Source organism: Cervus elaphus, chromosome 4 (assembly GCF_910594005.1).
Source record: "Cervus elaphus chromosome 4, mCerEla1.1, whole genome shotgun sequence".
Lineage (NCBI taxonomy): Eukaryota > Metazoa > Chordata > Mammalia > Artiodactyla > Cervidae > Cervus > Cervus elaphus.
In genome coordinates, this window is record NC_057818.1 from 26,752,363 (window position 1) to 26,764,481 (window position 12,119).

General features: G+C 51.3%; 1 protein-coding gene and 1 pseudogene across 5 annotated transcripts in view; one reads left to right on the forward strand and one right to left on the reverse strand.

Annotated features, from left to right (window-relative positions):
• ADGRG5 (adhesion G protein-coupled receptor G5) overlaps positions 1-8,913 on the forward strand; it is a 30,749-nt gene extending 21,836 nt beyond the window's left edge. For 3 of the 5 annotated variants that reach the window (XM_043898574.1, XM_043898575.1, XM_043898571.1), the window contains 3 exons: positions 351-468; positions 3,338-3,615; positions 3,990-8,913. In XM_043898574.1, the coding sequence (XP_043754509.1) occupies positions 351-468; positions 3,338-3,615; positions 3,990-4,090 (497 nt within the window). In that variant the 3' untranslated portion in view covers positions 4,091-8,913. The remainder of the gene's footprint in view (positions 1-350; positions 469-3,337; positions 3,616-3,989) is intronic. The other 2 variants (XR_006340501.1, XM_043898572.1) reach the window with 2 other exon arrangements.
• Positions 8,914-10,664: 1,751 nt separating this feature from the next.
• On the reverse strand, positions 10,665-11,581 carry LOC122692726 (annotated as a pseudogene).
• Positions 11,582-12,119: the final 538 nt, after the last annotated feature.

The following is a 12,119-nucleotide window of genomic DNA, read 5'->3' on the forward strand; positions in this document are numbered from 1 at the left end:
TCATATCAGCCTTCTCTAAGCGTGTGTGCGAGCATGGGCGCTCAGTTGTGTCCGACTCTTTTGTGACTCCGTGTACTATAGCCCACCAGGCTCCTCTGTCCATGGGATTTCCCAGGCAAGGATACTGGAGTGGGTTGCCATTTGCTTCTCCAGGGGATCTTCCCGACCCGGGGATCGAACCCACGTCGCCTGCATTGGCAGACAGATTCTTAACCACTGGACCACACTGACAGCGGCTGGGGGGTCAGAGCAGTCTCTTTCCTTCCCCACTACTTGCCCAGTAGAACTATTGTAGCAGCTCATCTCTGGGATCTCCTGACAAGACTCTGAGCCTCTGTCCCACTCCTCAGGGTTCCCGGCCTTCCTGGTGCTGCTCCTTCTTGCCGTCAAGAGCTCTGTTTACGGACCCTTCAAGATCCAACTCTCCGACAGCCGGGGAAACAGCACGGTCTTCAAGACCACGTCCATGTGAGTGCGCCCAAGGCTGCGGCAGGCTCCCCGGCTCTGGCAGCAGGGTCACTAGATCCTGGGGCTCTAGATGGGGCGTCCTGTGGGCGGGGCGCTGGCGGCGGGGCCGGGAGGGGCTTCCAGTGGGCGTGGTTTCCAGGCGGCTTTGCCACGCCCCTTCCGCTGGATCCCCAAGGTCTCCCGCTGGACGAGTTATTACATCGCCGAGCCGCCGGCTAACTTTAGGAAGCACCTGCCTGCTGGCAGCTGTCGGCCAGACCCGCTCCGGCTCTCAGGCTCTGCGGTGGAGCTCAGCTTGTGCCGACTCTCCTTTCTCCTCATCACCTTGCTTTGCTCACTCTCTTGGCTCGGCCCCCACCCCCGAGCTGTGCGTAGGATGGCACTGCCAGCCCTCAAACCTTCCTGGCCCGAGAAGAGAGTGTTGTGGGGGTTGGAACACCCCAGGGGCCGGGCACAGCGTGTGTGTGGCGGGAGGGGGTCTCTGGGGGGCTCTGAGGGACAGACTCTGCCCCTCCTTCCTGTGCCCTAGGACATTAATCTTTCCCTTGTGATGGAATGTTTCTAACAGGCGACACAGAAGGAACAGCTTAATAACCCCCTGTAGACCCATCACCAGCAGATGGCCGTGTGGCCTTTTCCCCTCTCCTGACTGAGATCAGCTCAGGCCTGCTGAGGGCTGACTGATCCTCACAGCAGGAGCGGGTCCTATTGTCAGCCCTTGTTTACTGTCAGGGAAACCGAGGCACAGGCAGCTAAGGAGCCCTGCCCAAGGAGACCCAGTGGGGGCAGGCAGAGGTGGGACTTGGTCACAGGCAGGCTGACTCCCTGGTCCCCAACCTCTGCCCACCCTAGCCACTGGGAAGTGAGGGTTCTGGGCACCGTGTGGGGCTGTTCAATTCAGTTCAGTCACTCAGTCATGTCCGACTCTTTGTGGTCCCAGGGACTGCAGCACGCCAGGCCTCCCTGTCCATCACCAACTCCTGGAGTTGACTCAGACTCATGTCCATCGTGTCGGTGATGCCATCCAACCATCTCATCCTCTGTTGTCCCTTCTCCTGCCTTCATTTGTTCCCAGCATCAGGTCTTTTCCAATGAGGCAGTTCTTCACATCAGGTGGCCAAAGTATTGGAGCTTCAGCATCAGTCCTTCCAATGAATATTCAGGACTGATTTCCTTTAGGATAGACTGGTTGGATCTCCTTGCAGTCCAAGGGACTCTCAAGAGTCTTCTCCAACACCACAGTTCAAAAAAAAGAAAGCTGAGCGCCGAAGAATTGATGCTTTTGAACTGTGGTGTTGGAGATGACTTTTGAGAGTGGGGCTGAGTTGAGATTAATTCTTCTCACTGTGAGGGTCGGGTGGTTTCTCTGAGGAAGTGTGACTTAGGACTCTTTGAATGTGTGTTTTTATCATATAATTTGCTGACATGGGCAAAATAACTGAAGTGACATTTCCATAGGACAGGAAGTGGGTCAATGCAGAGGTGTTAGTGAGCACCCCACCTCCCGGCCCACTAAAAACTGGCTTCTCCTGAGTCTTCCTCACCTCTCCCTATCTCCTCTCACCCTGGATTTTGTGACTTTCATTCACTTGCCTTTAAAAAACCCTTACTACATATGTATGTATTCTTTACAAAATCTTTTTACATGTTTTATTTTTTAAGTTGAAGTATGATTGACATATAGTGAAAGTGAAAGTCGCTCAGTCGTGTCCAACTCTGCTACAACCATGGATTATAAAGTCCATGGAATTCTCCAGGCCAGAATACTGGAGTGGTTAGTCTTTCCCTTCTCCAGGGGATCTTCCCAACCCAGGGATTAAACCCAGGTCTCCCGCATTGCAGGTGGATTCTTTACCAGCTGAACTACAAGGGAAGCCCAAGAATACTGGAATAGGTAGCCTATCCCTTCTCCAGTGGATCTTCCTGACCCAGGAATCGAACCGGAGTCTCCTGCATTGCAGGCAGATTCTTTACCAACTGAGCTATCAGGGAAGCCCATATAACACTTGACATATAACACTATATTAATTACAGGTATACAGCATAATGATTTGATATTTATATATATATTGCAAAATGACCATTGCAATACATGTAGTTAACATCCGTCACCATATGTAGTTATAGAATTTATTTTTCTTGTGGTGAGAACTCTACTCTCTTAGCAACTTTCAAATATGCAATGCAGTATTATTATTTATTTTGTTTTTATTTTATTTTTAACTTTTTGGCCGCACTTCACAGCATGTGGGATCTTAGTTCACAGACCAGGGATTGAACCTGTGCTCCCTGCAGTGGAAGTGTGGCGTCTTAACCACTGGTGGTTATTGTTGTTCAGTTGCTCAGTCATGTCCGACTCTGCGACCCCATGGACTGTGGATGCCATGCTTCCCTGTCCTTCACTATCTCTGGGAGTTTGCTCAGACTCATGTCCATTGAGTCAGTGATGCCACTCAACCATCTCATTCTCTGTCACACCCTTCTCCTTCTGCCCTCAATCTTTCCTAGCATCAGGGTCTTTTCCAAGAAAGACCCTTAATGGCTGGACCGCCAGGGAATTCCCCTGCAATGCAGTATTATTAACGGTAGTCATCATACTGTACATTAGATCCCCAAGACTTACTTATTTTATAAATGGAAGTTTGTACCTTTGACCCACTTCACCCATTTTTACCCACTCCCCCACCCCCACCCCCACCCCCTGTGGCCTGGCTGGGAAGCCAGGTTCAGGATTTTGCCATGTGTGCGGTCAGGCAAGAAATGATGGGGACAGGATTCAGGAGACAGTCCAGAGGCCTAGGAGACTGTGGCTTCCCCGCCTCGGGCCTTGGGAGCCATACCCATCCCGGCGCTTACCCCTCCTCTGCAGATGCTGGGTGCAGAACTCCTGGGTGCACCGTGTCCTGGTCATGGGCTATGGTGGCCTCACGTCCCTCTTCAACCTGGTGGTGCTGGCCTGGGCGCTGAGGGTCCTCAACAAACTGCGGGCGCGGGAGAAGGTGCCGGGCTCCCGGGCCTGCCGGGACACCGTCACCGTGCTGGGCCTCACGGTGCTGCTGGGCACCACCTGGGCCTTGGCCTTCTTCTCCTTCAGCGTCTTCCTGCTGCCCCAGCTCTTCCTCTTCACCATCTTCAACTCGCTCTACGGTAGGGCCTGTGGATGGCATGGGGGAGACCCTTGGTGGGGTGGTGGATCGTGGACAGCAGGTACTGTCTACTGCTGAAGGGCTCCAGGTCGAGGGGGCTGAAATTTGGCCCCTGACAGTCTGGTTTGGGGCTACACCAGCCCACAAGAAGGGGGCGCCACCTTGTAATTTGCACAAAGGCAACCTATGGGCTTGTGCAGCCTGGTCCTCCAGCTCCTACGCGCCATCCCTTTTGACTTCCTACAGTGAGGGTTCTGAGAATTACTCCTGGGCGTCAGGGAGGCCCAACTAGCCCCGACCCAGAAGGTGCCTGGATTTGGAGGGAGGCCCCACGCTGCTCTGTGACGCTCCCACTGATCAGTCTTTTCCTTGCAGGTTTCTTCCTCTTCCTGTGGTTCTGTTCTCAGAGGTGCCGCTCAGAGGCAGAGGCCGAGGCAGAGATGGAGGTATTCACCTCCTCCCAGATGGTGCAGTAGTCTGGACTACCTGGACTTTCTGGCCCGGAGCTCCGAGACTCTCTGGGTGCCTGCAGAAGAGAAGATGGCAGGCCAGCTGCTGGAGGCCAGAGGTCACTGTCACCTCCTGGGGGCCTTTTCCACCTCCATGGCTTCCCCAGGCCCAGAGGGCAGGATGTTGCTCTACCTCCTCTGGCATTATGCTCCGAATGCCAGGTCAACCCCACCTGGGGGCAGCCAACTCGCCCCTGGTGCCTGGGCCCAGCTGGCCAAGCCTGTGACCAGAGCACTGGTCGCAGAGTCAAAAGGTCATGTTTCGGCTTCTGGCTCTGAGTCTCCCTGTCTGACCTTGGACCTGTCATTTCTCACTGACCCTCACTGACCATCTGTGACATTAGGACAGATGGCTCTGGTCTTGCCCTGTCCCAGAGCTCTATGCAGATTGAATGAGACCAGGGAGGAAGAGGTCATAGTGGGATGGGGCAGCTGGCCGAGGGCAGCCGGGGACAGGGTCTTGACCAGCCTGTCCTGGAAAGGCCTGCTGGGCCCTGCTTCCTTCCTTGGGGAGAGGGTCATCCCAGGCCGGGGGTCCCCAACCCAGTGCTTAGAGACCCACCTAGTGTCTGAGACCTCATCAGCCTGTGTCCAAAGTTTCTTTTCCTTTTGCTCCCAGATTATGAGGACTAACTCCAAGCCCACCTTTCCCAAAGATCAGAAAATCCTGTCCTTCCCAGAAGCTCCTCCTCCAGGGCTCCCCAGACCCCTATAGGCCATTTAAACTAGTGACTGAGGTCATAGGACTTCCTGGAGGTGGGAGGGGAGTGCCTCATTCTCCTCCATCTGAGCTCCAGTGGCCAGGCATTTTGATGACTGGGCGGGTTTGAATTTCCCCTGGTAAGGTGTGAGGATGTGTGTTCTAAATCTCAGATTTGTTGGTCTGTTCTCTTGGAGCTGGGAGGCACCTACAGTATTTATAAGTTGGTATAAATTATGCAAGTCTTTTGTCATGCTGCACACTCTTCTTTCCTTCTCATTTGCTATGTTAGCCGTCACTGTTGTAGAGAATCACCATTGCCCTTGACCTGTCCTAACAGGTCGAGTAGACCACTCCTGAAGCCAGTGCATTTCCCAGACTTCCCACCAGGGGGCGATGTTTGCCCACATCGGAAGCCATTGGGTCCAAAACCACGTCTGGAGATGCTGTGGTTGCCTGCCTGTCTGTGGACACAACACACCAGATGGAGAGGCCCTGCCTCCAGGACTGTGCGTGCTGAGTGACCAGCAGGGGGAATGCCACCCTGCCTGGATGGCCATTTCTCTTTCCCAACACAGCCGTCCGCTCTGGCTCTCAGTGTCTTGCGCTCTGGGCATCTTGCACTAGAGCAGTGGGCTGGGATAGTTCTCAGGGACTGGCTCCAGGCCATCAGACAGATTTTGATGACTTTGAACATCACAGGGCGGGAATTGGAGCCAGATCCCTTTTCTCCCGGGGGGACCCTCTGCCCTCTGTTCATTTCTTAAATGAATAGCCTTTCATGAGGTGGCGAGTGGTTTAATTCCAGGGCTAGACGGCCTGGGCTCAAGTGCCAGGCCTGTCACTTGTTGGCTGTGTGACCATGGACAAACCATTCCATCTGTCTGTGCCTGAGTTTTCCCTTCTGTAAGATAGGGGTAATAGTAACACCTACTTAGAAGGTTAAATAAAATGACCCATATAAAGAGGCTTAGCAGAGGGTAAGTAAGTGCTCAGTAAACGGTTACTGCCATCATTCATATTTTGTTGTTATTGTTAGCAGTGCCACCTGAGTTTCAGAGGCCGATCCACCTAAGGTCCAGGTCTGCTCGTCCTCACAGGTCCAGCTCCTCTCTGGGCACATCCTGTGTCCCTTGGCTTTGCCACTTTCCCCAGAGCTGCCTTTGTCCCAGCCTTGCTGGCCTTTGGTCATTTTAGGAGCATTCTCCATGTGGTACAGCCTCCAGGCCATTGCCACCAATCACCCTACCCCTCCGTTCCCCAATTCTCTGATCTAGTGAATTCTCAGCGGCTCAGTTATCGTGTCTCCCATGAAATCTCTCCAGTTTTCCCACAGAGAAGGTCTCTTTCCCACTCTGACTCCAGGCAGAGTGTCCCCCTGCCTCTCTCAGCGTGATGTGAGCCCCCATCCAAGCTCCCCTGGTTTGGCCAGCCCTGGCTTGTACCAGGCTCCCCAGGCCTTGGGATGGGCCCCCATTCCAATGAGGGTGCCGAGGATCATGGGAATCTCCGGCCCCTCTCTTGGGCAGCTCCAGGGAGCAGTGTCCCAGGCTGACTCCGCAGACCAGTAAAGCAGGGCCTTGCCTGGGAGCTCCCTCCCCCATCCCCACCCCAGCCCGGACCTGGGCTGTTAGATCCTACCAAGCCTGGGCTGCCCAACGGAGGATGTGGCCACAGAATGGGGCTAGTAATTCTAGGAAACAGCCCCAGGCATGTGGCCCTGAGCCTGGTTGGGGCTCAGGCTCTGGGTAGGGACCACTTCCCGGAAATGCCCCAGCTGGGTGTGGGGGCAGGGATGAGGGAGCCTCTGTGTCCGCCTCTCACTCCCAGCAGGGTCCTGGCCTTGCCTGTACTCCACACCGGGCCCAACTCTCAGGGGCTTCCAGACTTAGCAGAAAGATGGAGTGGGTGGTGTCTGGGCAGGGCCGCTGCTCAGGGCCAGAGACTCCGAGGAGGCACCTGGTGAGGGATGACAAGCCGATGCCAGGAAGGCCACAGACTAGCAGTTTCTGTGTTGCTTTGCTGCTGTTTTTTCAGAAAGGCATAGTGTGTACAAGGGGAGGAGTGTTGAATGAGGGTTGCCCAATAAAACCCAAGATGCTCAATTTGGGGGACAGATACAAAAAAAGTTCACTGTTTATCTGAAATTCAAATTTCATCCTATTGATCTCCATCTGCTTATTTTTTCTTTAGTTCTTTTGCTAAGCCTGGCAACATGCTTTTTTTTTTTTAAATATAATTTTTGGCTGCTCTGGATCTTCGTTACTGTGTACACTATTTGCGATGCACTAGTACTAGTTGTGGTGCATGGGCTTCTCACTGTGGTGACCTTTGCTGCGGAGCATGGGCTCTAGAGCTCTTGGGCTTCAGTAGTTAGTTGTTGCATGGGGGCTCAGCAGTGGGGCGCACAGGCTTAGTTTATGTTGTTAGGAAGGAGCATTGGCGCGGGGGTCTGGGGCGTGCAGTCTTTACCCTTCACACCTATCCACTGTGTGCCAACTGGGGAACCCTCTGCCGCCTGGGTGAGTCCTGACCTCCACTCAGGGCTTCTCTTCCCGGGCTCCCCTTGTCAGTCAAGGTTGCCACCAGGATGCTCGAGGGCTCTGCCTTCTGGCGCCCCTCCCATCAACCATGGTCCAGACCTGGCCTCCATCCTCCTCTCCACAGCCCTCCCTGGCTTCCCACTCCCAGTCTGAGCTTTACTCCAAAGCAGAGGGAATTTTTTCATCCTGTAAGCTGCCCATGTTCTCTGCTGACACCCTTCCATACCCTTCCCCTCCTCATAGTCAAACTTCCCACTGGAGCTCGAAAGGCCCTGGGCGTCTGACTTGTGCTCACGTCTCCCACCCTTCTTCCACCATTTCCTCCTTGTCCTCCTTGTTCCTGCCATACTCAACCACTTCACGTTCTCTGACAGGTCCTTTCTCACCTCCAGGCCTTGTACAAGCTTCCAGGAACACTGTCCCTCAGGTCTTTCATTTGCAGAAAGATGACAACACACCCTAATGACCTCAGTCTGGCAGCCTCTCCTGATTTCTCTGTCTGGACCAGGAAGCTGCTCTTGACTGGTAAAGCTGATTTTGGAGAGATAGCAGTGAGCGGTCCTGAAGAGAAATCTTAGTTCCCTGTCCAGGAATCAAACCTGGGTAACCCTGGATGAAAACCAGGAATCCTAGTCCCCAGGGGTGGAGCTGAGAAGCAAAGTGACCTGGCTCTTTCCTCCCATTTGAAAGCAAGAATGTTTCAAGGAGACAAAAACCGTAAAAACAGGTACAAAGTTTATTATTCAAAACACAGCATATGGTGTGGGAATGCACACAGAAGCAGTTTGTTTATTTAAGACAGAAGCCAGGCAGAGATACATGCCTGGAGAGGAGTGCTGATGTCCTGAATGGGGCGTGGTAAAGAGGCGATTCAGACCACTTCTATAGGACAGTCCCTCCAGGTCTTTGCTTACATTTGGCCAGTTACCTCATTTTTTCTTTATACCTGACTGGTCCTGGCACCCTCCCCAAGATGCATGTGCAACTATTTGCTAAGGTGGATCCTACAGCAGAGGCCTGTGGGTGCATTCCATGTTTATTATGGAGGGTGCCCCTTCCCTTTTTGACCCCCAAGGAGCCTTCCTGCTCCTTCCTGCTCCCCAATGTCCTTCCTGGACATTACATACATGCACGTGTGCAGATAGGAAAGTTTTCCTGACCTCAGGAGCAGGCGGCTTATCTCTTTACTTTAGCAGAGCTCAGCTTTTGCAACTAGCTTTGTCCTTGGAGTGTCTGGGCGAGAACAAAGCTTCAGTTTTACTCCACTTGACAAACACCAGCTGTCCAGCCCAGGGGCCCCATCTATCGCCTACCTCAAAAGCTAGGCTGGGGCCTTCTCTTGGCTCCACAGCCTTTGCCCTTCCCTCATGACAGTAGCTGTGGATATCCATATCATGTAAAAAGTGAATTTTATCATCTGCAAGTTTACTTCAACCAATCTGACTTTTAAAAATTGATAAACTAGGGAGAAGCTGACAAATCCTCCAGCAACATGGGATGTTTCAAATGCCTCTGTCTCTCTTTTATTAAAAAAAATTATTATTTTATTTGTCTGTGTTGGGTCTTGGTTGGAGCATGTGGGATCTAATTCCCTAACCAGGGATCGAACTGGGATCCCCAGCATTGGGAACATGGAGTCTTAGCCACTGGACCATCAGGGAAGTCCCTCAGATGCTTCTCTTAATTACAGATGGCAAAGCTGAACAAACTAGCCAAGAAACAGAAGATTTGAATGATATAAGAAACAGATTTGATGTAATGGACATTAATTGAATTTTGTCTCCCATAATCAGAGTCTCCTTAAGCGCTTAAGGGCTATTTTTAAAAACTGACAGTAGACTAGATTAGAAAGCAAGCTTCAAAAAAAAAATTTGCAAAGAATTGCTATTAGACCCTATTCTTTGAACTTGATGAAGTGGAGCTAGTAATAACAAAAAATGTAATTTAAAAATCCCCACGTGTTTGGAAATTTGTCACTGGGATAAACAAATTGACCAAAGGAATGGAAAAGAGAGCCTGGAAACAGGAGAAGGCATATGTGAGACTCTGGTACGTGATAGTGGAAGCTGGCAGACCAGGGAAGGGGAGGGACCGTGTGGAGCAGGTGACACACGTGAGAAGGAGTCCACTTGAATCTCTGCCTTACAGTGGACTCGAGAATCAGCTCTAGGGACTTCCCTGGTGGTCCAGTGGTTAAAACTCGGGGTTCCACTGCAGGGGACGCAGGTTCAATCTCCGATTGGGGAACTAAGATCCCACATGCCTTGCGGAGTGGCCAAAAATCTAAAAAACAAACAAACAAACAAACAAACAAAAACCCAAAAAACAAGAATCAGCTCTAGATGAATTAAGTGTTTACACGTCAAAAGCACAACTTCAATACTGTTAGAAGAAAATATATATTAACATCTTTCTGACTTCAAGGTGGGGAAAAGAACCCTTAAAGAAAACATCAAAAAAGTGTTAACCATGATGAAAAGATGGATGCAACTGACCACATGCTCATTTGTGTTTGAGACGGAGTCACGGATGTAGAAAACAAACATGGTTACTGGGGGGAGGCAGCAGAGGGATAAATTGGGAGACTGGGTTGACATACACATACTACTGTTTAGATTAAATATAACTAATAAGGATCTCCTGTAAAGCACAGGGAACTCTTCTCAATATTCTGTAATGACCTATATGGGGAAAGAATCTAAAAAAGGAGTGGGTGTATGTATATGTGGGCTTCCCAGGTCGTGCTAGTGGTAAAGAATCCACCTGCCAATGCAGGAGACACAAGAAACCTGGGTTCGATCCCTGGGTCGGGAAGACCCCCTGGAAGAGGACATGGCAGCATTCTTGCCTGGAGAGTCCCCATGGACAGAGGAGCCTGGCGGGCTACAGTCCATTGGGTCTCAAAGAGTCCGGCATGACTGAAGTGACTGAGCACGCACATGGATGTATATGTACAACTGATCACTTTGGTGTACAGCAGAAATTAGCACAACACTTTAAATCAACTATACTCCAATAAAATAAAATTCTATTTCCCAAAATACACCTTAAAGGAAGTGAAAAGACAAGCCATATTTGGGAAAAGATGTAAGCACAGAGTTAGTATCAAGATCCCCTATGGATCAGTAAGAAAAGATAAACAACTTAGGAGAAAAATGAGCAAAAACCATGAACTGGCATTTCCAAAAAATTGAAAGAGCTCTGGCCAGATAACATGCCATGGCTTCACCTCAAAAACCCTGAGAGACGTATGCAGCGGCCACTTACTCTGAAAGGAAAGTCAGGTCATTAAAGTAATTTAGCCTAGGGTCACTTAATGCATTTCCTCTAATAGACTTTGAGATCTCCATTTACTCACTTCTTTACACCTTAGAAACTCTTTGCTATGTTCCCACATATCTTGGGTCTCTTCCTTAGTCATATGTTTGTCCAGGTTACATACGTTAGGCTTCAGGGAATATAACTTAAGTAGGGGTCCCCAACCTCTGGGATCTAACATCTGATGATCTCAGGGCGGGGGGGTGGGGGCTGCTGATGTAATAATAACTGAAATATTGTGCACAATAAATGTAATATACCCTGGTGGCTCAGCGGTAAAGAATCCGCCTGCAATGCAGGAGACCGGGGTTCGATCCCTGGTTGGGATGATCCCCTGGAGAAGGGAATACTCCACTATTCTGGCCTGGAGAAGTCCATGGACAGAGGAGCCTGGTGGGCTATACCCCATGGGATCACAAAGAGTTGGACACGACTGAGTGACTAACACTTTCACTTTTTTACTCTTGAATCATCTCCAAACCATACCTCCCCACCCCGGTCTGTGGAAAATTTGTCCTCCATGAAAGCAGTTCCTGGTGCCAAATAGGCTGGGGACCGCTGACTTAAAGGCTGTGCTTTATGCAGTGCCACTGGTAACCTGAGAAGAAGGGGTGTGGGATAAAAAGAAATCCAAGATAGCCTTGCAGTCCGAAGGCTCGCCACTCGCTGACTGGCTGAGGTCTTGCACTGTGGTCTCTGACTGGGGACACATCTAGCTGAGATTTGACCACCTTGTGGGCACCAGGCCCTGCGCCGTGGGTGTGAGCCGGTGGGAAGTCGATGTCCCCTCGCAGGTCTGCGGTCCCCGGGGCTCTGTAGGCAGAAGCAGAAAGGCTTCTGGAAGACGTCCTCCACCGCTACCATCACCACAGAACCCACAGCCACCACCTTCCGCATTTTGCTGCCCAGCCTCGTCTCCATTTGTTTCTGAAAAACAATGAAAGTGAGCGTGGCATGGCTACACCTGGGAGTTTTCAGGCTTTTCTTCCTCTGAGCCCCTTTCTCTCGCTCATAATGGTGAGAGGGAACCCTTACTATGTACCCGATACTTCCTACATATATTAGCTCATTTAATTTTCCCCACAACCATGTAACGTAAGTTTGATTGTCGTCAGACTCATTCCACCCATGAGGAGACTGGTGCACAGAAAGTTTAAGTGACTTGCCCGAGGTCACACAGCTACTCAGAGCTGGAGCTGAGGTTCACATCAGCTTCTGACTCCTTATCAGAACCGTGAGGGGCTGGGCACAAGCCCACCAGAAGGCGAGTTCCGTGGAGCCAGGGGCCATGTGTATTTGCACTGTGGACCCACTGGGGATGCTCAGAAAGTCAGCCACAATTGTCATCCCAGCAGGATCTGTCAGGGAGGCAGGGAGCTAGCCTAGGAGAGAATCTGAGACAGTCTGAGTTCAAATCCTGGCTCTGCAACTCACT